At 39.2% G+C, this 24,608-nt stretch overlaps 1 protein-coding gene across 2 annotated transcripts; it reads left to right on the forward strand.

The window, feature by feature from the left end:
- Nucleotides 1-1,066: 1,066 nt before the first annotated feature.
- Nucleotides 1,067-23,423, forward strand: HNRNPR (heterogeneous nuclear ribonucleoprotein R). 2 transcript variants are annotated; one of them, XM_014258637.2, is made up of 11 exons: nucleotides 1,067-1,173; nucleotides 7,281-7,446; nucleotides 9,726-9,844; nucleotides 10,267-10,374; nucleotides 10,877-10,990; nucleotides 15,377-15,553; nucleotides 17,454-17,589; nucleotides 18,670-18,875; nucleotides 19,580-19,729; nucleotides 21,802-21,923; nucleotides 22,101-23,423. In XM_014258637.2, the coding sequence occupies exons 1-11, from the start codon at nucleotides 1,099-1,101 to the stop codon at nucleotides 22,711-22,713; spliced, it is 1,986 nt and encodes a 661-aa protein (XP_014114112.1). In that variant the 5' UTR covers nucleotides 1,067-1,098; the 3' UTR covers nucleotides 22,714-23,423. The 2 variants fall into 2 exon arrangements, with proteins under 2 accessions (XP_014114112.1, XP_005529936.1); XM_005529879.3 differs by having other exon boundaries at nucleotides 1,068-1,173; nucleotides 7,278-7,446.
- The last annotated feature ends 1,185 nt before the right edge of the window (nucleotides 23,424-24,608 follow it).

Genomic DNA, 24,608 nt, shown 5'->3' on the forward strand with positions numbered 1-24,608 from the left:
CTACAAGAGAAGCAGCATGTCTCCCACCAGACAGGTTCAGCAACTCAGCCTGAACCTCCAGTATCTGCACAAATTTGCCTCCAACTTCTGGTTTGGAAACATTGGACACCACATACCGCTTCTTCCCCACATTACCAGCGCTGGGGTATCACACATAAGTGATTCACCACACAGGTTCATGCCATCTTCAGGAGAATAATTTTGGGGTGAAGGTACTGGAAGAACCTTCTCCACAAGTACATGAGCTGCTCCTTTTGTTTACCAGACTCCAGATACACAATTTATACGACCGTAGGTTCTCCGGGTTTGGTTTGACACAGCACTCCGGGACTCAGCCTGACCCAACCCAGCACACGTTGACTTTCACGTTATGCAACAGCAGGACAAACACGTGAAGGCAGCACAACACCATCGGTGCCAACAGGCTGATTTCTTCCCGACTTATCTATTTATTGTGTCCAGTCTGCACTCATCGAGAGCCTGATCAAGAAAATCTGGTGAGCAGGCAAGTAAGACCTAATCACCGATTAATTACAGATTAGCATCTGCAGAGCCCCGCACGACAGCGTCCTGAGATGAGCCTGACCCTCAGCTCCCGCAGCCGCAGAGTTTCTCCTCCTCGGGCCTGGAGGGCCACGCGGCCAGTCCCGGTCCGGGGGCTCACACTTGGCACGGCTCGGAGAGCGCGAGAGGCCCCACGGGCAGACAGGGCCGCGCCGGGGTCCCGGGGGCACCGCGGGGAGCGGGGCCCGGGGAAGCTCCGGCTTCTCCCCCTCAGCACAGGCCCCGCCCCGGGCGCGCGGGGCGGAGCCGAGCGCAGCGGCCCCGCGCGCTCTCTTTGTTCGGGCCGCGGGAGGCGCTGCCCCTTTAAATGCCCCCGGTCCGGCCCTACCGGCGCGCCGGGTGGAAGGCACCCCGCGATTGGTTACTGCGCCTCCCTCTCATTGGCCGCCGGGAGGAATGGCGCGTCCCGCCTCTCGCACCTCATTGGTGCTGCCGGCTGCCCGTCTGGAGCGCGGGCTCCTGAGTGGGCGAAGCAGCGGTCCCTGGAAACAGTTCCGGGAAACCCCGCGTGCTGCCGGGGTCGCGCCGCCGTCCATGAGGAGAAGGAGGAGCGCGCGCCATTTGCCGTCGCTGCTTGGGCCCGAGCTGCGCCGCGCCGGCCCCGCTCCGGTGAGTGCTGGGGCCGCCCCGCGGGGCAGGGGCGCTCCGCGGCCGCGCCGAGCCCTCCTGCGTGGGCCCCGCGAGGGGACGGGCAGCGCGGGCTGCGGGCAGGCCCGGCGCGGGCGGGGACGGGCCCGGGGCGCTGGCACGGCGGAGCGGAGGGGGGCGGGGGCCATCGCGGGTCTGCTCCGCGGGCAAGGCGGGCGGGCGCGGGCGCGGGAGCGGCGCCGGGGAGGGGCCGGGGGCGGGCCCGGCGGGTGGGGGTGGGGGGCGGACCGCTCCGCCCAGCCGAGCGGATCAGGGTTGCATGTGACGGGCGGCCGGGACGCGCCTCTCCTGGGGCTGTGGGTCGGGTCGGGTCCCTGCTCGGTCCCTCCGGGCTTTTAAAGCTGCGCTAGACCCGGTGGTTGCGGTTGTGCCCGGTCCGCTCTGCCCGCGGGCACAGAAGAACGCTCTCAGCTGCAAATGTGTCGCTGTCGCAGCGCGCCCTTAGATCTTAGGTTAGGTAGCGCATAATGTGGTAGAGCTGGGAGGGACAGCTGCACCCACCCGCAGCGCTCGGGTCTGCGCTTCCTACTTCCATTGAGGGAAAAACGCTTGTCAGGTACTTAAAGGAGAAACTTTCCGAAGTTTTGTTGTTAAGACATTGTTTTTCTTACATTAGCTTTTGTTAAAAGTCTTTATTAAATCTTGAAAAGTTTTGCTTAAATGCGTCATTATTGCAAATACTTTAAAAATACTTTGTTTATTCGGTCTGAGCAGCCTTGTTACCTGTCAGTTTTTGAACATGCTACTTAAGTACATCAGCTGTGCTGGACTACTCTTTTTGAAACAGTGTGTTGGGTTCCCTTTTCCACGTTAATGACTCTAAAGGATCCCACTGGCACTTCGTGCTGCAAACGACATTAGTGCTCATGAAGCTGGTGCTTTGGTTTTTTGATTGGTTTTTTCTTCCTTTGAGGCTACACTTAAACACAGTTTTTTGTTTTTTTTTTTTACTTGTAGAAATAATATAATGAATTTTGCATCTCACAGCGTAAGGTTTTTGTAACCTGTACAAAATGTAGTGTTTGTGAACCAGCAGTGTGTGCTTGATAATTTGCTATCCTTGAAATTCCCACAAGTATTACATGTACTTACCTTTCAGTTTTTCTGTCTAGGTGATGAACACTGTTGAAATAATACTCGAGGCTCCTCAAATTCCTAGTTTAGTCAAAGATCCCAATACTCCCTGCTTTGTTAGGCAGACATCTGCAAAATTCTTTGAGGATAAATTCTTCAGAACAAAGCTAATTTTTGTTGAAGTGTTTCTTGGAACTGGAGTACCAGGATTGTTGTTTGGTACAACCCAGACAACCAAATAAGCTATGAATAGCCAACTCCAGTGAGAAATGAGCATGAGCAAGCTTTATGGTTTAGGTTAGCAAAACATAGGAGCTGTTAGTGCAGTCAGTGTTTTTTAATGGCACTGATGGGCACGTTGCTAACCTGCTGTGCTAAAGTCATCTCCCAGTCACAGTTGTATGGGTACTGAGGCAGAGTTTGTTTCTCTGTGGGCTGTGCTGGTCTCTTGCTTAGTATGCTACTGGAGGTTCTCAGATTTTTCTAAGAGGCTGTGGAGTGAGCAAGGCTGAGCTGGGGAAGTGAGGGTGCTGGCTGCATTTTGGCTTACAGGTAGTGAGAAATCCTGGCTACTGTGTAAAGGTCTTCAGGCTGTGATGACTTCAAAATAGGGTTTCTTGTAATTCATGCTAAGAAACACTTAGCATATCATAATTAAGCTATTAAAATATGCTTTCTGTGATTGGATAAGCTAAGGTATAAAAGAAATGGCTATAATGCCTTCATGTACAGAATAAAGGGCCTGCCCTTTTGTACATGCCTGCATGTACAGAAATGTTTCTGGACAAGTGAGGTTTTAATTAAACCCCAGTTCGGTCTTTAAATGTGAATTCTCGTTTTTCCCCCCCACTTACATGTTTATCTTCCTTGCTTGACAAGAACCTTCTTGAAGTGTGAGGCATAACTATAGGGACTGCATTTGTTTTCTTGTGGTCAGTTAAAACAAAACCAAACAGATGTCCCCCAAACTTCCTTCAGTGTTATTTTTAACATGGTTTAACTTAACTGCTCAACACAGATAATATATTGGTTAGGAGGAGTAGCAACATAAACAAGTGGAATGACTTTGGTGAAGTGTTTTTATGTGTGCGTTACTCGGCTTCCTGTGCACCTGAGCTAAACAAGTTCCATTCCTGCATGAAACTTAAGTTCAGCAGCAAAACCAGTATTGATATATAATCATTGTGAAGTTCATTATGGTTGTTTGAGATACTGTCCTTTTGCCAGAATTTTTCTGTTCCTTCTCAATTAAGCTGTTCCTAAGCATGTTTTGAGTTAACTAGACTGAATTTATAATTAATTGGATGGAGTTATACTTAGATAGTCTGTAGGTGGCAACCTCTGTTAGAGGCATGGTATAAGATAAAGAGAATAGTAACATCATGGCTACTTAACCAGTGATTGTCAGATTAAGGCTTGATCAGGTATCTCTTTCTAAGATGCCATACACTGTCAGGACCACACCTCTGTTAATTTTTTTGTTTTTTAGAAATATAAACTAATTGAGCCCTTTGATTTATGAAACACTGGAAGCACCTGTAGTTTTAACTTCCTACTTGTCATATGAGAGCTTATAAAAGAGGCTAACAACTTTGTAAATCACTCTCAAGATGCAGGAATTTTGGATGAAAGATAGCAAACAGCTAAAACCATGCTTTATATCATGAAGTATTTACAGTCTTCAGAAAAGCATTGTTTGCAACAAAAGTGTGAAACTTGGAACAAGACCGTTCCTGGTATGCAGTTAGGAGGTGGTGAGGCACCAGTGAGAATTCTCCTTGCCTATGTAAAATTGCCCCCAATGTCTTTTAATTTCTTCTGCTCATTTGGTAAGCATGGTTTTATGTACACTGCTCTAAATTAATCAATTTATGCATGTTTCAAAAACAAATACATATCCCACATGTACTTATATACATAATTCTTTATTTATAATCCACCTGATTCAACAGTCTCCCTCTTTTCTAGCTATTTTAAAATCTGATTTAATACAGATGAAAAACTGAATGTATGTGGGTGCTCCTCTGCATGGCCTGGCCTGTCATAGGCTGAGTCACATGGACACACTGCGCTTGCAAACAGAGTGAGCACTCCTCTTTAACATGCTTTTAGTGTTTTTTTAGAGCAGGATAAAAGTGTTAAAGTAATCATTGTGTGTTTTAACTACTGGATAAAATTAAGTTAAAAATATTTTTCTCGTTAGCTACAACTAATTGATGTTACCTTGAGGGAGAGCTAAACAGTGTTTTTCAGCTATGACTTACACCCACATATCTCTGCTGAACTCAGAGGGAAGATTCAGTGTTATAAGAGATGCAGTTTTGCTTGTTGGTGATTGTTGTGGAAGAAAAGTCAATTTAATCTCAGATTTCAGGCCTAGCTTGCCAAGCCATTAGGGGATCTATTGCTATATCTGTGAGAAGAAATGTATGGCTTCTGGATGTTCTTGGTACCTGAATATTTTGGCAGCTTTCAGATTTTCCTACACTATATTTCTTTAATTAATTTCCTGTCACACAAACTTAATTTAAAAGAAATAGCTAAAATTTGAGCACCCAAACTGATTATGCGTTGCATTTGATTTTAGTTCTTTATGAAGATACAAATTCTTCAGCAAAAATAAACAATACAGCTAGTGAATTACAAAGCTGACTATTAATTTAAATTACCTAAAAAGCCTACTTTAAGAAGCCTTTGAGCTGTGATGCTGTGTAGTAATCTGTTTTGTAGGGTTAAATATTGCTCCCCACACTGGTGTATGCTTGTGGTCAAGGCTAATGTCTTTTTGTGCAGAGAATTTTGCCTGTCAGAAATTTGAGTCACTGTACTCCAGAGGAGGTGTTTCTACCTGGGCACAGCATAGCTTGTCAACCTTTTGTTCACTTATAGGCAACACTGAAAAAAGTGTTAAACTTTTGGGTATGTGCCACTTGGGTTATCAAAAAACTGTCCTTTAGTGTCACCATAAGCCCTTGTAGTTCAGATGGTCCCAGTAATTGCTTCCAGTAAATTTTCTGTATTTATGTGTTGCTATAGCCTCTTAGTTCATTGTAGTTTGGTTTGTTTCTTTTATTTTTCTTTTCCTGTGTACAGAGAAGACAGTATATGTGTAATTAAATGATTTTATAAGAGAGTAGAAAGGTGAACACAAAAATGCCCTCCTCTTTATAGCGTTTTTGTGTGTTTCAGCTTGTGAGTTTTTGAGAAGAGGGGTTAAGCATGGTACTGTACCCAAAGCATTTTTGGTGTAATTAAACCCCCTCTACCCTGCACTGTTTCAAATTTGAGATCTTGCCGAGTCTGTCTAGCAAGCAGACATGTAGCTGAGTTTTGCCTTCTGTGATGTTCATAACCTATAGAAAATTGATGTTCGTTAGTGTTTTGATAGTTAATACCTGTAAGGATAGGTTAGCATTATTGTAACTTCAGGTAGCATTTTTTTTTCTTCTGTAATTAAGCTATAGTTGCTTTTAAGTAAACTGAATTGGTTAGAAAGTGATTTTGTCAAATAACAGAATGTGTGTGTGTATTTATATGTTCCATGTAGCTATGGAAAACTTCCTTTCTTTTCCACATGAATGGCTCAAAGTGGCATCTGACAGAAACAGTGTGAGGCTGCTTTAGATGTCTCTAAAATTGCCCTTCAAGATAAGACAGCCTGAGTAAAATCATTACTGTCTGAAGAAAAATGATTTGGTTCTTTTCTTCCCTTGCTCTAGCTTGCAGATCTTCATAGGATATCTTCCAACCAGTTCATGAGATGTAGTCTGGAAGGGCTGGGTGTTCAAGGAACTGTTAGTGGTGTGCTTTTACTTGGAGACTTGTTTTGCAGCGTAGTAAATAGCTTGAGGCCTCAGCAATTTTTAAAAAACCTGTTCTTGAATCATCTTCATACCTGTATTCCAGTACTTAATTGCATTGCTCCAGCCATGCTGCATTGTCTACCTGGTTATCATTTCGCTGCTGCTCATCAACTTCTGCCCTGTCATTTAAAGCCTGAGGCTTTTTTCATTTCTGAACCTAACAGCTGATCATCCTTATGTTCTCTGCCGGGTAGTTGAATTGTCTCTTGTCAGCCTTTTTATTTGAAAGCACTGAATATCAGCTGGCTGGCTAATTGGGAAATTGAAACAGTCTTTAATGAATTGGGCAAAGCCCACTGGAATTGTCTGAGAAGATAGTTGTGCATTTTTCGGTGCACGTATTTGGAATCAGTTTGTTAATTCTGAAAGCAAGTACTTTTATTAATATTAAGAGCTGAAGATGCTGCAGTCATGCCTTCCTTTTAAACCAATGAGGTATATACTATTGAAATAGTAGCTGTGATTTGTACAGCTCCTATTTGAGGGAAACTGAAAGCATGGAAACTGTTGCGTTGCAGCTTCAAATGACAATGTCCATCAAAGTGCAATTTTTCTCTTTCTGTCCTTGAGTTCTGACAGCGTCGTGAGAAAGCGTGTGGCTAGTCTTGTGCAGCATGTTGGGTTTGAAGGAAGACATGGCGACAAGCCAAGCAAGTGGAAATAAGTATTAACAAAAAACAAGTATTAACATTTTTATACCTTAAGCTACTCTGCAGGGTTATGTGTTCACTACATTTTAAACAATTGTTTTAAAAGTAGCAGAATGGGAAATGGAAATAGCAGTAGATCTTCTGAGTCTTTGCTGAAGGATGTTACTGCCGTGTCCCCTTACATTCTAGCTGCTATGGTAACCAGTTAATGACAATCAGTAGACGGAGTTTAGACATTGTTATGTACATGAAGTACATTTTTAAAAAGTTATGTAAATTCTTCCATGTACATTTTCCACAGTATTAAGGGTTGTACTTTCTTTTGAAACTTAGATCAGCTGCATCCAAAAAGTATTAAATAAAACTTGATACAGGTGATTTTGCAGCATGTATACAAATTAGTTTAGATAAATCATGCATTGTCCTACAAACTAGTTATTTCTGGCTTATTGTAATATAGCTCCTGAATTTTTTCCAGCAGCATAATAAAATGGCTAATCAGGTGAATGGTAATGCGGTACAGTTAAAAGAAGAGGAAGAACCAATGGATACTTCCAGTGTAACTCACACAGAACACTACAAGACACTGATAGAGGCAGGCCTCCCACAGAAGGTGGCAGAGAGACTTGATGAAATATTTCAGACAGGTATAATATGCATTTCTTGTTTCTGATTGGTTATGAAAGTGAGGGCATACCATTTTCAAATTTTTATAGATTACGATTTAAAAATTCATTGTTTTTGATCTGTGTAGCTCTGAATGTTTTGCTACTTTGATTTCCCTAAAGGCAAATTGGGTCTGACATTGACTAATTACTTGACACATCCTTGGAGTTGTATGTGATATCTTAGTTGCTTTAGGGCACAGAGCACTAGTTTCTTAGACATCAAATGAAGATGTATGTTTCCACATACTAAACTGTACATTTTTTTTTTCTTTAGTCCGAATCATCATTTTGCTTTTATGTTTCTACTGTCACTGTCACAGTGATTCTAAAACACTCAAAGGCTGGATAGGTGACTTAGTGAAGGAAGCAACTAGCTTGTCTTGCCTGGGACTACATTTGAATTGAGTCTGCCTGTGGATTTTTTGTTCTCTCCAGTTTTGAGTGGACAGTTTAATCCATGTTGGTTATTACACTGAAATGTTCAGCCTGACACTAGCAAAGTTGAGGACTAAGCTATCTAGCAACTCGAGTAATACCTTGCTGGTAGCAAGTGGTCTCTGCAACTTCTAAAGAGGTTTCTTTATATACAGAGGTTTCCTATTTTGTTTTTACAACCACCCTATTTTATCTTACAGAGAGAGGCTTTCTTTTCCTTTTTAGAATGTGTTCTGTGAACAGATTTACAAGAAGCAGTAGAACTGCTCTATGTGCTTACCTTGAATGCCTGGATGGCAAGATGACAGTTTTTGTTGAAAAGAGTTAAAATTACACTGATCAAGTGAAGGCAGTTCAAAGTCAATACCTTATCAATCCTCAGTGTGAAACTGGCTCATGTGGGTGATGTCTTTTGGAAGTCATTCACAGTGAGCTTTCTTCGAGCCTTTGCCAGCTTTTATTGGCTATAGAGATACACTTTCCAACTGTGGGTCATGATGATGTGCACTTGATGGTCTGAGAGAAGGTGTAAATAAATACCTGGGCAGAGGAACTCGTGGGGTTCTAACATGTGTTGCAGTTAGGTTGTGTTGTGAGGAGTTCTTAAGGAGTTTGAAAGCTTTTCAGCCCAGAACCTGACTACCAAATACAATTCCACTGCATGAGTAACCTGAAAACATTTATTTACACTTCATTAATGCCACTGAAGATGTTTGCATTGTGGAGGGGTTTGCCAGTGAAGCAGACTAGTTTTGACACTTGAGCCAAATTTGGGGTTGAATTTAGCAATTTTTTTATCTGCTGAAGTCTTCTGTGAAAATACAGGTGCCTTCCAATATGCAGGATCACTTCTGAAATGTAGTCCTTGGGCTTGGCACTACAGTGCATTTTCAAAATCAAGTAGCAGTGAAATAATCCATGTATTTTCATCGTCAAGCTTTTGCAAAGTGTGTGGAGTTTTTGGTATTTGCCCTAAATTTGGATGTATGATTTTAAAAGTGTAAATCTCATTCTATATGTCTGACTCCACAACTGATGCAAGTGGATTACAAAAGGAAAAAACCAAGACCTTGTAAAGATCCTTAAAAAGAAAATGCTTCAGAACTGGTCCAATGTTTCTTGGGGGAGTCTGTACCTGTAAAGTTAACATTAGCTTTTTCGGGTACATCTCAGGGCTCAAAATAATACCTTTTTGAATTCTGGCTCTTGGAACTGCATAGAGCAACAAAATTAGTTTAAAAAACACCAAACACTGTTTAAGATACACATGAAATCACTGACTCCTGCTTTTTTGAAGGTGGAGGAAAGAATGAACAAACAATTTTTGCTTCCTAATATTTTGTGGGGTAGAGCTTCCTAGGTATCATCAGTTGGGTAGCTCCTTTTTCCCATACAATAGGATACTTGTAATGTTCACCTGTCAGTTTACTCTAGAACAGCTCAACTCGAGAGAAGGAAGTGTGGAACTTAAAATGAGGGCTAAATGAACAAAATTCAAATTATTAAAAGTGAGCCAGAGTTCATTGTTTCAGACCCTGGTGTGTAATACTGCTTTTATGCAGCAGATTGCATTCCTGAATGCTAGAAAACTGTTACACATGGGATATAATCTTGCACATCAGTTAGTGTTTAGGTATATACATTTTAATTTAACTTTTTCATTGTACTCATATTCTTTCATATACTTGTGTAGGAATATATAATTAAATGTATAATTCTGTTGCTATGGAATGTAACTTTTTGGCTTTAAAAGCAAAGTGCATAGTTCTTAGTTTGTATGAAATTCAATAGAAATCTGTAACTTCTTTATCTTTAACTTTTAGGCTTGGTAGCTTATGTCGATCTTGATGAAAGAGCAATTGATGCTCTTAGGGAATTTAATGAAGAAGGAGCCCTCTCTGTATTACAGCAATTTAAAGAAAGTGACCTGTCGCATGTACAGGTAAGGTGAGAGCCCCAGGAATGTGAGCACATAAGTATAAATAGTGTCCTGGCACTACTGGCAGGAGAGTTGTAACTTAGAAATTTACTGATGTTGCTGTATTATATTTCAAACCCAAATAACAAGTCTGTTAAAAATTGCCTTAAATGTGTAGGTATTTGAGCACAAAGCAAAAGCTCCCAGATAATAAAAATATGTGTGCAATAGAGAAAATAGGTTAAAATGCTGTTTGAAATATAATGACTTTTTCAAGCTGACAAGTTTATTCAATTAATTATTGTGTTTTCCTGAAGGATTCTTTTGACATTTGATTTATTGCATTGACTTGAAGTAGTGACTTCATGGTATGGAGTGTAAGATTCGGTGGTTTCCCAGGGCTTGTCATACACACAATTGAATTATTTTGTAAATTGTATCTACAGAACAAAAGTGCATTTTTATGTGGAGTTATGAAGACCTACAGGCAAAGAGAGAAACAAGGCAGCAAAGTACAGGAATCAACGAAGGGACCAGATGAAGCAAAGATTAAGGTAACACTGAGAGATACTGATTATTCTGTGCTAGCTGATACATTACTTGTACATGGACTGAATATGAACTTAAAAAGCATCAGTACCACCTGGATAAGTATATTCACACTTGGCTTTAAAGAAGTGTATGTATGATGGAGATTCTATAGGGAAGGGTTGTTGGAAATGCAGCTCTTTCTCATCACACAGTTGCCAAAATTGTCTCAGTTGTTCGGTGTTCTGCACTTCATGGGATGCGACATATAAAATAGAAAATAAGAGAAAAGACAAATTTTTTCTAGCAACCTTGTAATATAAAACAAATGCTGTTCTTTATGATAGCTTTTTAAACCCACAAAGCAACAGGGTTTTTTGTAGGTTCTGTCTCTTCATATATACCTTATCAAGTGTGGCAAGGAGCACATAAAGAATTGCTTATCTTGGAATGCTTTTTTGTGTTCTGTAGATTTTATCCCACTGCCCTCTCTCTTGTAAGTAGTCTGACTTTTTTTTTTCTTTTCAGGCTTTGCTAGAGCGGACTGGTTACACTTTGGATGTAACTACAGGACAGAGGAAATATGGGGGTCCTCCTCCAGATACTGTATATTCTGGTGTTCAGCCTGGCATTGGAACAGAGGTTGGTATATACAGACGAATCTGATAATTGCTTTATATACTTAAATAGGAAATACTTGAAAGTAAACTATATTACAAGTTTAATGTATTTTAGAGGAAAATATTCTTCTGTCTATGTCTTAATTAGTCTTTCTTACTCTTCAGTATTCTGAAAAAGACAGGAAGATAAGTTAAAGTGGAGAAAAAAGTGGTGGAGTATACTAGGAAAGGCTATACAAAATTTCTTATAATTAAATTATCTTCATGTTTCACCATAAAGTTTATAGTCCGTCTTTTGAAAAGTGACCATGGATGCATGAGTAGGTAACATGTGACTTCGAGATGTTTACAAGAAATGGAATTTAAGCAACACTGGCTTGGTTTCATGTAATGTGCTAAAAATGAAAAAGACTTGGGTGTTGTATGAAGGTACTTACATAAAAAATTTTGAGCTGAGATTAGTAATAGTTAAGGATTTGTATATTTGCTTTTGTTTCAATCTATATGAAAAAATACTCAATGGTTTTATGGACCAGTAGTGAAACTAGCACAACTACTGAAAAGAGACCATGTAGCTTCAGGTTTTTGGTTTTGTTTTTTTTATCTCTGCATTTAGGAAGGTGACTTAGAGGTTGTTGACCAACCTAGTGATGTTGCCAGGGTGATTATGTGATGTATAAAGTTATTCAATTGCACCATGTCTCATCACATAAAGAAGCATCTCTTTACTGAGAGGGTGGTCAGACATTGAACAGGCTTCCTAGAGAGCTGGTGGGTGCTCCAGGTTTGTCAGGGTTTAGGAGCATTTGGACAGTGCCTTTAATAGCATGATTTATCTTTTGGTCAGCTCTGAAGTGGAAAAGCCACTGGACTGGCTGTAGGAGGTCCCTTCCCTACACTGAGCTACTCTCATGACTGACAGTCCTTATACTACTCTTAAGTATATTGTCCAGTGGTGGTTTGGCTCTTCAGGAGTTCACAGGAAAATTTAGGGGCCGTAAATTCAGCTGCACTTTCATACTATGAAGAGTATGTTTTTATATTTCTAAGTTTCCTGAAGCTAGAACAAGTAACTTGTAGAAACTCCCTTAGTGGAAATATTTCTGCCTTGAATCAGCTTTAGAAGCAATAGCAAACCCCAGCCAGCTAGTTCCAGAAATGATACCTCTACCAAATGAATGTATTGCTGGCATTTTGTGGGATTTAAGGACTGATTACTGACTTAGACATGCTGTTTGGTTTGACAGCCTGAGGTACTGAATATGTTGCTGAAACTGGTGTATGTTCTATGAAATGTAGACTTTAGCTCCTGCTGTTGAGCTCTGAGGCATAGCAATCAATTTAAACAGGATCCTAGGATGTGGTAGAGCATGTTTGCACATAAGTGATGAGATCATTGTGGGCACTTTCTGCCACAATGACACAGATGGGTTTTTTAGTTTTTTGTGGGGGTTTTTGTTTCCTTTTTTTCTTAAGCTTTTGAGAACCACTTTTTGTTTGTTTCTGACACTTCTAATTATATAGCAGCATATATGCTCCTTTTCCAATGTTAGGGATAAAAAAAAATTAAGAAGTATTACTTTGGATTGTGACAGTGCATTTTTTCTGTCTGAAACTTAATTAAATTGTACTGAAGCTCTTGTAGCTTGTGTCAGCTCAGATACATTGATGCAGAACTGTCACGTGACAATAATGGCAAACATTGGGTTCTTGAGGATACCCAAGTACTGTTACTGATTTGGAGATGCATACTAGGTAGACTTCTTTCTCTCTAAGGTTCATCAGGCCTTTCTAATGTAAATATCTGTACACCAACTAATTTTTAAAACATAAAGTGGAATTAATTGCATGTTAATTGTAGCTTTAGCTCTCAAGACATAGGTGAGTATCTTGAGAGCTAAAACTGCATTATGCAATAAAGTATTAATAAACTGTCATGGGAAGCAGTCCCATGTATTTTTTTGAAGGGGATCAGCTTTAGGAGCAGTTGGATTTTTTTGGAATGTGATTCTGTAGACAAATAATGAAGATAAGGTTACAGCTGTGCAGGTTTTAAGGAAGAAAAGAATGGCAATAGGATTTCTTATATGTGTTATTTTGTATTTCCATAATATTATATTATACACTATACTATTATATATATTATATAATACTATATAATACAGTATTATATAGTATTACTACAATATAACGTTCCTTTTACTGAAGGACTTGCTGCTCCACTGTAGTATTTTACTTATAGTGAGGTCACATGATGTTGATGCTATGTATTTGGGGTGTGTATTGATGAGAATAAAAGCAGTTATTTGGGTGTTTCCTTCTCTCATTACACTCACTTTGTCCTTTGCATTTGCACACATTGATAACTGCTTATCCATAGGGGCTTGTGCATTGCTCCTTTGTTACGCTTTAAATTTCTACTACCTTAGTTTCTCTGCCTTTTCTTACCTCATGTTACACCTGCTGTTCTTTTTAAAGTTAAATGATAGTTGGAAGAGTTTCAAGGACTTTAAAATGTTGTTTCTTTTTTCTTTCCAAAGGACGAAGTCTAGTCTCTAAGCAATTATTTGGAAATTTATGGTTATAATTGAACCTGTGCATCTTCCTAGCAAGCTGTGAGCAAACTTAGGTTTGGTTATGAAAATACTTGAACTGTGTATTTCTTCACTTAGCTATTCTTCAAGGTTTTAGTTCCTAGCAGGTTGTTTTGTAATACATGCTCAACACTTTAAATACTGTCACACTGCTGCATGTCTGATACAGGAGTTCTTTCAGAGATTTTTCTATAAACCACCATACTGGATTTGAGAATCGTCAATCTCCTTAATGTCTTTCAATTTATAGATAAGTTTTCCATTCTTTGAGATGCTGAAGCTCTTGCGTTTATTCTCAAGAAGATGTCAAGAAGTATCACAGTAAGAATGATTTCTAAAGGGAATGTTCATATTCCATGAAGGAAAATTAATTCAGTAGTGGTGGCAAATAATTAGAATGAATCCTTGAACTGAAAGATGATAACTGACACGTGTAACTTCTCAGTCTCTGCTTAGGTCTGTGTGCTCTATGCTGACTGAGATTTTGTCTTTAAAAGCTGCAAATTAGTTAGAATTAACTGTTGTAGAAGTAATGACAATGTAAATACCTATCTAGATGAATACCTTGAGCTTTCTAGGGAGATAGTGGGGAAAACCTTTTGGCTCTGCCATTAAACTTTCACCTAGTATGATAAATCAGATCCTTTCTTTTTTCTTCAATAAGTAATGTTCAGTCAACATTCACACTGAACTGACAGGGTAAGCTTTTAAGAAATGTTCTGGAAAGTGAATTTCAGGAATATCTGTATAACATGAAATATCTAGAAGTTCTACCTTGTTCTATGTTTTTCAAGTTAGTCATATTCTCCTCATGCGTTTGTTATATGCATGCTTACATGGGCATGCTGAGTGTCATTAGTTCTGAAATTCTGCTATGCCTTCAGTGTGAGGTACAGTTTTGACAAGGCCTTACTGAGAAGGGAAATGTTGACTTGTGGCTTTTTTTTTCTACAAAGAAGTTAAAATAATATATTATTTACTATTATTATATCTATTACTATATAATAATATATATCAATATGACATATAGTATTATAATGTATTATTTATTTATTTAGATCTTAATGGATTCTTGGAATATATGTTTGTATTAACAAAGAAGAGGCTTTTAAAGTTCAGAGGAGAGCTGCAGTGTTTAAACAACTGGGAGGATCTTTCTAGGGATCTCAGCTAAAGATATTAGCTCCTTAACAAAACTTAACCCAAGTTAATTTTAAGGAACAAAACCACATGACCTTGCAGGTTTGCTTAAGTAAATATTAAACATTCAGTTGGTGGAAGCGGAAACAAATACAGACAAGAAACAAGAGTACAGTATATAGTAAAAGTGGAAAACATGCATCAAGCAATTAAATGGAAATTATTAGTAGTAAATTATTTTTCCATCTCTGTGGCTTTCCAAGGAAGATTAATTTAAAGAGTTACTTGAAAATACTGTAAGAGCAATTAAGTGCTTGGCCTGCTTTAAGATATGATACCCAATTAGATGGTCTCTAAGGTCTTAGCTTTTAATTGCCAAAATTAATACCAGGTAAGAACCATTTATCTCTTCAGCAGGGGAAATTCACAGCCTTTTCAATATAAATAACAAATCCAGGATTTCTATGTGTAAAACCTCATACAAATGGCAGGAGGATTAGAACACTCGGGACATACAATAACGTCAGCTGTTGTGAAGTCTGCACTGGTGACTGCAATCTTTCTGCTCTGCTGGTTTATCTGCATTGTTCTTCCTTTCCCAGCAATTTTCAAGTGTTAAAAAGAAGCTTGTATTTCTGAAAAAGCTTTGTTTCAAGTATCCTCTTCCTTTTTAGGTTTTTGTTGGTAAAATTCCCCGAGACCTTTATGAAGATGAATTGGTACCACTCTTTGAGAAAGCTGGTCCAATTTGGGATCTGCGTCTCATGATGGATCCTCTTTCTGGTCAAAACAGAGGTTATGCTTTCATTACCTTTTGTAGTAAAGATGCAGCACAAGAAGCAGTCAAACTGGTGAGTTAACTTAATTCCAGACAGGTCAAGACAAAGCAAACAGAAAACATATTGATAATTTCTTAAGTAATGAAGTCTTTAAAGCATCCATTGATAGACTCAAAATTTTACTTTTTTAAAAATTGCCTCCTGATTTCATTAGTAAGTACAGATACTTACAATTTACAAGACTGTTATCTGTTGTACTTTACTGTGGGTGATCAGAGTACTTAGGTAATTGTTAGGAGCATACTTGATTCCAGCTAGAAAATACATTTTTGAAGCTTCAGTGTGTTTTAAGTTTCATCACCCTTTCTACTTGTAAAGAGTTAACTGGAGATGCCTTGTTTAGCTGCTGATGCCATGGAGGAGGTCTCTGAGTTAGTTCCTTCAGTTGTTTCCAGTGGCCTTTTGTTCTTTCCAGTCATGCAGTCTCACTGCTCACTGTTTGGAAGCTGACATGCACCTAGGCAATTTGGGAAAGGACATGGAACAATAGGGGATTAAAGGGTGAGACAGCAATCTGATTGGGGTCTTGCCTCTGCCTGAGAGGAAGAAGTAGAATTAGGCAGATTGGGGTTTATCTCCCAAGATTTTGAATATGGGTATGAAATACTGTGTATACTTTGAACCAAAACAGGTCAAATGCCTAATCTCAATTGCTTTAGTGGAATTCAGCTCATCCTGAATGAGAGATGAAGATGAGGGATAAAATCTGAACACCTTAGTTAAGCCGGTGGGAGCAGGGAAACCTGAAACCTGGAGAAACTTAAAAGCAGTTAAAACCATGTGGGGCTTTTCCTTGTGTCAGCAAGGCACCAGTGGGAGTGGGATTGATTGTAAGCAAAATGGCTTTGCGTAAGACACAATGTGAAAAGCAGATTGAGGTTAATAAGTTCATGGCACCAGAACAAAAAGCTTTGCTGTGTTAGGAATCACTTAAGTATGTGAAGCAAATTTCTGAAATGCTTTTGTCTTCCTTGGAGTGATCTTGTTTGATAGTCTGTGGGTACCTTAGGATTTTTCTAGAATATGAAGAAGGTTCCTGAAGGTATTGCTGTCATTTTTAGGGCTTATGTATCAGCTGGAATTAGAATGGCTAAAAACCTACTTTTAAAGAGTTGCATGAAATTTTCAGAAGCTGGCTGATGATAAAACATCCATCCTCTTTGCTGTGTTTGAAAATCCTGACTAAAACAAAGACTATGTCTATCTTTTTGTTGTTGTTGTTGTTTGTTTTTTTTAAGGCTGAATTCTTGTACCTTTAAAGGCCTATTGGGAGTCTTGGTTTTCACAGTAATCCAGCTGTGGGTACAGCCATGAAACAGTGGACTAGATTTTTTTTTTTAATGGAAATTTTAAATCTTGACAGTAAAATTTTTTAATCCTATCATATACATAGACAAAAATTGCCTGCTATTGTGGTGGGGTAGAAGCCAGGTCACAGAGTGATTTAGACTGTTGATTGTCTTGGCAAACCTTTTCAGTGTTCAAAGCTATCCAAGGAAAGAGGAAGAGCTCCCTGTATCTTTAATGCCATGTATTTGCTTACTCATAACAGCAGCAGCAGTTGACTGACAGCAGAGGTAGCAGTAACCAGTTGCTAGAAAGCTCTTTCAAGTCTGAGATAAACAGTAGGTGAATTTGTATACAGTCCCATGTTGTTACTGTTACTGCAGGTTTTTTGTAGCTTTCCATTCAACAGGACTTTTGAAGTTTGTAGAAATCCTAAACTTGGCAGTGTTCTTCCAAGTGAATGCCAACACAAAAACAGCTGTTCTAGGAATTCTCTTGCAGTGCAAATTCAATATGCTATGTGTAAAAGTAGTAAAAAATGAAGATAATACCTGATTTTATGATTTGGGGATATTTTTATGCATAGTATTGTGGATAAAACAAATGAATGGCTTTGTTTTTTCAGTGTGACAACTATGAAATCCGTCCTGGAAAGCACCTTGGAGTGTGCATCTCCGTGGCAAACAACAGGTTATTTGTTGGGTCAATTCCAAAGAACAAAACTAAGGAAAACATATTGGAAGAGTTTGGTAAAGTCACAGGTAAGACTTAATGAGTCCCAGAATACCATTTAGCCTCTGTTTTATAGGTCTAGTTATTTGACTGATGTGTTCAGGTATCATTTAAATTATTTTCAAGTTGGATTCCAAGTCTGATTTTGTTAGAAGTTTTATATATGTACTGTATCTTAAGGTGAAGTGTAAAGGGACTTGTGACTGTTAAATGAATGATAATGTAACTTTACAATTAGAGACACAAACAACTCAAATGAACTCAGAAAAACCAGCACACGTGAGCTCAGTAAAAAATGGAGGTCCCAATTCTGTTACTTGTTTTAGCTTTCTGTTGAAGGCTCTGCATTTGTTACTGGATCTACAGGAGGTACTGCTGTCAACATGGAGAATTTTTTTGGGGAGCCCGAAGCAAACGTATTCCTGAGCAGTGAAGGGACAGAGGGAATACTAAACTGGTTTAGAGGGAATATTATTAGAGAAATAGTTAATAACAGACTAATTTTTGTCCCAGGTTTTCAGCATTCTCCAATATGTGCAGCAAGTAGGAAGAAAAGAAGTCAGCTCATCACTGAAAGGGTGCTTCTGCTTTAGATAAGAGATTGAGTCACTTGCTCTTGTTCCTGTAGGAGAGCTTTAACCTCCTGCTTCTTTTTTAGGATTGCTATTTATAAGTATTTCAGGGAAGTGGTGAAAACAGAAGGTGAATATTCATTTAGTTCTCTCTCCTCTTTTTGGAGAGATGTGGAAGATGTTCCTTCTAGGTTCTGCAGGAGGCAGGGGAGAGATCATGTGTTAGTGCTGGCTGCCTTTCAAAGATGTAAAAATGATTTAAAAAGTATAGAAAACTTAAACTGTGTGAGTTGCTGGGGTTGATGTTTTGCAGAGCCTAATTGTGAGGTAAGTTTGTTCTGTAGAATTTCACTTGCTAGGTGATGTGTTTCTCGGTAAATTGGATGGATATCTATTTGTTTTGCTTTTCTTGTGCTCCCACTCCCTTTCAGGTGTAAAATTCAAATTCACTACAAAACACAAGTGAAGGCATTTTAGGCTAGACACTAGATTTTTATCTTTCCTTTTGAAGCTCAGTACTAAAGATCTGTTTTTCAGAGGGTTTGGTGGATGTAATTTTGTATCATCAACCTGATGATAAAAAGAAGAATCGAGGATTCTGCTTCTTGGAATATGAGGATCACAAGTCAGCAGCGCAAGCTCGCCGACGCCTGATGAGTGGGAAAGTAAAAGTCTGGGGAAATGTTGTTACAGTGGAATGGGCTGATCCAGTAGAGGAACCTGATCCAGAAGTCATGGCGAAGGTCAGTAAAGATTTCACTGGATGCTCTTGTGCTTTGGGAGGAATTTCTTTATGCCACAGTAACAAAGATTTGTTCCAGCTGAACAAGGCTAGTTTTGAGGCACAAAACGCAATTAGAGGGCATTTTCACAGTAAGCTGTGCAAATGGTGTGGTCTGAGCACTGCGGAGGAGTTGCCATTGGAAGATGTTGGAAATGTGCTGTTACTTACTACTGTTAACATCTAAACTAGTCCTGTGCAGGGTTATCCTGCTGGATTGGCACATCAGGCTGTGCATTTTCTGCTTTAGCTGTAATCAGTACCAGGTAGGTATTGCGTAAAACTATTTTCCAGAGTGACATGAAGGTGAAATTCAGCGTGGGGAATGATGTGCACTTTATCCCAGTGTTTTGGGGTACCTCTTTGCTGTCCTTGAGGTCTGTTACTAAAATTTTGCTGGGATTTGTAGCATCCCAGAAGCAGAAAATCAATGTTGGATATTCTTCTGGTTATGGAAGGGAACTGTGGAAGGAGAGAAGTTGTAGAAACTTCATGCAGGTAACTACAAGGCACTTTTTTTTTTCTTTTTTTTTTTTTTTTTAACAGATACAGAATTAGTGAAGTTACCCAAATTTCTTAATGCAACAAAAAAGGGAATAATATCTTGATAGTTTCCTTTGAGGTTTGACTTCTGAAGATTACAGCTTTGTTTCATTTTTTCACCAGGTTAAAGTTTTATTTGTAAGAAACTTGGCCACTACTGTGACAGAAGAAATTCTTGAGAAATCGTTTTCTGAATTTGGAAAGCTGGAAAGAGTAAAGAAGTTGAAGGATTATGCGTTTGTTCATTTTGAAGACAGAGGTGCAGCAGTGAAGGTAGGTTGATTATTCTTCCCTTGCTAAGTTGGTGAGAGCACTTTATTTTGTATGAATGGTTTTAAGAAATTTCTTTACAGTAAATACTTCAATAAGACAAACCATAGAGCCCATTTAATAAAGTTCCCATTGTGAGAATTTTAATGCTAATAATTTTGTTCCTATGATTTCAGTAGCTAGGAGGATGTGAAACTTGAAAGGACAAAACTGTAGCAAGTTAACAAGTAGACTGGAAAAGAGGTGTAGAGCAATGCAGGAGAGTCTAGAGAAGAGGATAAAAAAAAGATCAACCTAGACAATTTTTCTGAGGAAACACTGGCAGAAGGTATCAGTTGTCTCTCAAAAGACCCCTGTTTAAAGGCTCTGTGTAGTTTTGGAGTGACAAAAATATCAAATAGAAAGTGGGAGGTAATTAAAAAATGCTTTGTGAAGGAGAGGAGAATGGTGTTGGCAGCTCTTTAAGCATTACCTGTTTTTAACTCTACATGCACCCGAGCTTTCTTCTCAATGACTTGTTAAATATTGAAGATCATTATTGTAAGCTTCAGAGGGCTCTTCCTTTGTGTCCATGAGCTGTTGAGAAGGTCATTAATATCTTCTGTCTGTGCTTCAGTGTATTGAATTCTGTGAAAATTACTCCCATCTGTTTTTTAAATCCTTGGTTCATGGGGGAAGAAGGCGAGTAGGAAGTGGTTTTTACATTTGTGAGTCTTGAAGCAGATATGTTGTATGTGGTGTATGTGGCTACATGGACAGTTCAAAGACTCTGTACACGATCTTATTAATGATTTTATAGCCATTTAATTGCTTAGGCAATTAAATTAATTTTGCTACACCCAAGATTAGGTTTTAGAATACTCTTGAGTATGGCTTTACGATGAATATCACACAAGGTTGAAGTTGGTTTGGATAGGTTTAGACCATGTCTGAGGGAGGACAAGAAATTGTTGAAACAAGGGTTAAGTCAGCAACACCTCTGGATGTGGTTTTCTGTAGCATGTCCGTAAACACCCTCCAGCCTCTTCCCAGTACAATTACCTGCTAAATGCTCTGTTAGATTTCAGCAGCTGGAAACTTGTAGCAGTTAAGAAAAAGACAGATCAAATGCATCATTAATGCTCATCTCCAGCTGCAAACGGCCACATCTGGCCCATGTGACTGCTTCATGGCCACTAAATTGTCTTATGAACTTCATGAGATATTTTTGTGTGTGGGCGTATTTTGGCTTTCAATGAGATTGTTACGGTATTTATGTGTGGAATGCATGGAACTGGCTGATTGATTCAGGTGTCCACTGATTTTCATACCTTCTTGGAAATAAATAGCCATAATTTCTAATGCTTTTGAGCCATGTAGCTGTAGAGACACGTAGGGTCTTCATTAATGTAAATCTTAATAACCAAAAAAGTTTAATGCAAAGTAGATGATACCTTCAGGTGAGGAGCTGGGGGTCTAGTACTGATTGTACTTTATGTACTAAGTTCTCTTTGTGGATGCATTTAATAATAAAAAATTGCACATTAATTTTCTGGAGGATTCAGGGCTTGCTTGATGAGATCACCAGGTTTCAGTAATCTTTTTTGGTTTTTTCTCCTCAAATATGTGTCCTCAAGAACTACTTGATTTTCTCAGTCACTTGACTCACATTCAGCTACCTGGGAACCCCAAATGTAACAGTTCTTTCTCTTGTATGCATATGCTCTACCAGGCTTATAAATATCAGTGTGAGTAGTGAGAACTTGCGTATTTCTGAAAGGTTTCCAGGAGATAAAGGAACATAAAAACTGATGGTCTGACTTTATAAAAATAATGCTTAATATGATTTAATCTTCTTTTTTAATCTTATGATACAAAGAGCATATTTTTTAAAGAAATACTATTTCCCTGTAACTGGTGAATAAAGTGTGACTTGGAAAAGTGATGTGCAACATTCTATTTATGTAGCACAAAGGCAAAGCACATGGCATAGCTCAGTCTGGAGCAGGCCAACTGTCTGGTTTCTTGCAGAAAGTTTTAGTCTCCTTTTGAATGGAAAAAAAATTTTAGTTATTTCTTTTTTAATTTTTATACAGGCTATGAATGAAATGAATGGGAAAGAGATAGAAGGGGAAGAAATTGAAATAGTATTAGCAAAGCCACCGGATAAGAAAAGGAAAGAACGTCAGGCTGCCAGACAGGCCTCCCGGAGCACTGCGTGAGTGTCACCCTCGCACCGTGGTAATGCTGCACAGTGAAGTTGTGCTGGTTTAGAAGAACCTGAGTGACTTGACTTTCCTTCATGTTGTGTATTGTTAATCAACAAGGGCAAATGTATACTGTACTTGGGGTGAATTTTGGAGGTAAATAATTCTGCGTTTCTTTTTCTTACCAGGTATGAAGACTATTATTACTACCCTCCGCCTCGCATGCCACCTCCTATTAGAGGCCGAGGCCGTGGAGGAAGAGGTGGATATGGCTATCCCCCAGATTACTATGGCTATGAAGATTATTATGATGATTACTATGGCTATGACTATCATGACTACCGTGGTGGCTACGAAGATCCCTATTACGGCTATGATGATGGCTATGCTATAAGAGGAAGAGGAGGAGGAGGAAGGGGTGGGAGAGGTGCCCCTCCACCACCTAGGGGGCGGGGAGCACCACCACCAAGAGGTAGAGCTGGCTACTCACAGAGGGGGGCACCCATGGGACCGCCGAGAGGAGCCAGGGGGGGGAGAGGGGGCCCTGCGCAGCAGCAGAGAGGACGCGGTGCTCGTGGAGCCAGGGGCAACCGTGGGGGCAACGTAGGAGGCAAGAGAAAGGCAGATGGGTACAACCAGCCTGATTCCAAGCGCCGTCAGACCAACAACCAGCAGAATTGGGGCTCCCAACCCATCGCTCAGCAGCCGCTCCAGCAAGGTGGTGACTATGCCGGTAACTATGGTTACAATAATGACAACCAGGAATTTTATCAGGATACTTATGGGCAACAGTGGAAGTAGACAAGTGAGGAGGGATTAAGAATATTGGAAACATAGAATTGGCTATAGCTCTACATCTTAAAAAAAAAAAAAAAAAAAAAATTGGCTTAATGTTTCATCCTTCAGTAGCGATTGGCTGCCATTTGTATTGGGCTGAAGAATCACTCTATTGTGTATATACTCGAGTCTCTTAGTTTTCTTTTTTCATAAACGCACTTGGACATTACTGGGCTTGCAGAATTCCTGAACTCCATTTGGGGTTTCAGTGCTTTTATCATTTTAGGCTTCATTTTAGCAGTTTAAAAGCAGGAATGGCACACTGTTCAATCATGATTTTGCAGAACCTCTGGTTTTGGACAGTTTCTTCTTTTTCCTTTTTTTTTTTTTATTTTTAATTTTTTTTTTTTGGATTTGGGATAGACTACATAGGAGTATGCTGTACATAAAAGTAAAAGCTAGTGCTTTGTCTTAGTAGTTTTAAGAAATTACAACAAATTAAGTTTTCTTGTATTGAAAATAACATGATTGTATGTTTTGCATTCCTAGAAGTAGGATAACTGTGTTTTTAAATTGTTATAACTTCACACCTTTTTGAAAATCTGCCCTACAAAATTTGTTTGGCTTAAAACGTCAAAGCCGTGGCAATTTGTTCCTTGATGTGATTGTATTTCCAATTTCTTGTTCATGTAAGATTTCAATAAAACTCAAAAATCTATTCAAAACATTACCTATTTCAAATTCAATTGTGTCCTAAAACATTATTTCATTGGTAATTCTTGTGAAAAATACTGTTTTCAAAGTATAACTGCCTATGTGAGTGATCAAATTCGTGCAAAATTTCCTGTGCTTTCCAGCATGTAGCACTGTGGACATCAGACTGAAAACTAGGAGAAATTACAGACAGCCCAAAAGGCACTCACTGTTTAATTGCTGGTCAATAATTTATCAGCATCTAATTTTGAAACTTTTTTTTTTCCTATTTATAAGTGTTGAATTGTATCCAAGCATTCACAGAGATCAAATTTAAATATAAGTCTTCTAATGTAAAGTGGAGAAGGAAGCAGATCCTACAATGGTGTTAATTTTGTTCCTTTGATGATGTCCTGTGGAGTCCCTGTGGAGGCTGTTCTGGTAGGATCCAGCCTTATTGTATAACTGAGCATACAAACACACAGGGAAGTTATTTTGATCTCAAGCATCTTAGTCTAATCTAAAATAATATTTGACTAGGAATGAGAATTACAACTTGGGTGCTGTGGCACCCTAAGCTAACCTCTTGCTACAGATAACACAAATGTGCTCTCCAGATTCTGCTTATTTCTATCTTGACATTTTAATTTGATGTTCTGCCATGATGAACAATTTGCCTTAGAATTCTCCTGCCTTATAATAAAGGCTGTTAAAAAGTTTAAGACTTTATCTTTTGAGGGCATTGCTAGCTACATTATATTATGTGTTGCTTTGACCCTTGTCTTGGACATTCCCAGATGTCAATTTTAACTGGCAAATCATGACATTACTCTTCTGTTGCATCTAAGCCATTCTGTACCCCAATGAAGAACATTTGCTTCTCAAGAAAAGAGAGAAACAAACGGATTTATACTTTCTCTAAAGAAAACTATTGCCGGACCTCTAAATATCCAAATCCAATACATTGCTCATACTTGATTTACAGCATTCCAAACACAGACTATTGAGGAAGTTAAACTTCAGTGGTCATACTCCTCCCTTTGTCTTCTATTCCTGTCTGGTGTCTCAAGTGTGTTATGTCAGAATATACCCAGTAAGATGAGCCTTCCCACACTGCTATGGATCTGGAATGGGATTGCAGGGTTTTGAGTTGTGACCTGAATCGAAGATGTCTTTATCTCCTTCTCAGAAATGGGTTTGCCCATGTCAGGCTCTTCCAATTAATA

Source organism: Pseudopodoces humilis, chromosome 27, assembly GCF_049639895.1.
Source record: "Pseudopodoces humilis isolate 2021_Gansu_Grassland_sample_001 chromosome 27, ASM4963989v1, whole genome shotgun sequence".
NCBI classification, from domain to species: Eukaryota; Metazoa; Chordata; class Aves; order Passeriformes; family Paridae; genus Pseudopodoces; species Pseudopodoces humilis.

Coding starts and splice junctions, on each gene's coding strand:
- HNRNPR (XM_005529879.3), top strand. CDS start 1,099: ATGAGGAGAAGGAGGAGCGCGCGCCATTTGCCGTCGCTGCTTGGGCCC. Junction 10,375..10,876: donor CAGATGAAGCAAAGATTAAG/GTAACACTGAGA, acceptor TTTTCTTTTCAG/GCTTTGCTAGAGCGGACTGG. Junction 21,924..22,100: donor CAGGCCTCCCGGAGCACTGC/GTGAGTGTCACC, acceptor TTTTCTTACCAG/GTATGAAGACTATTATTACT.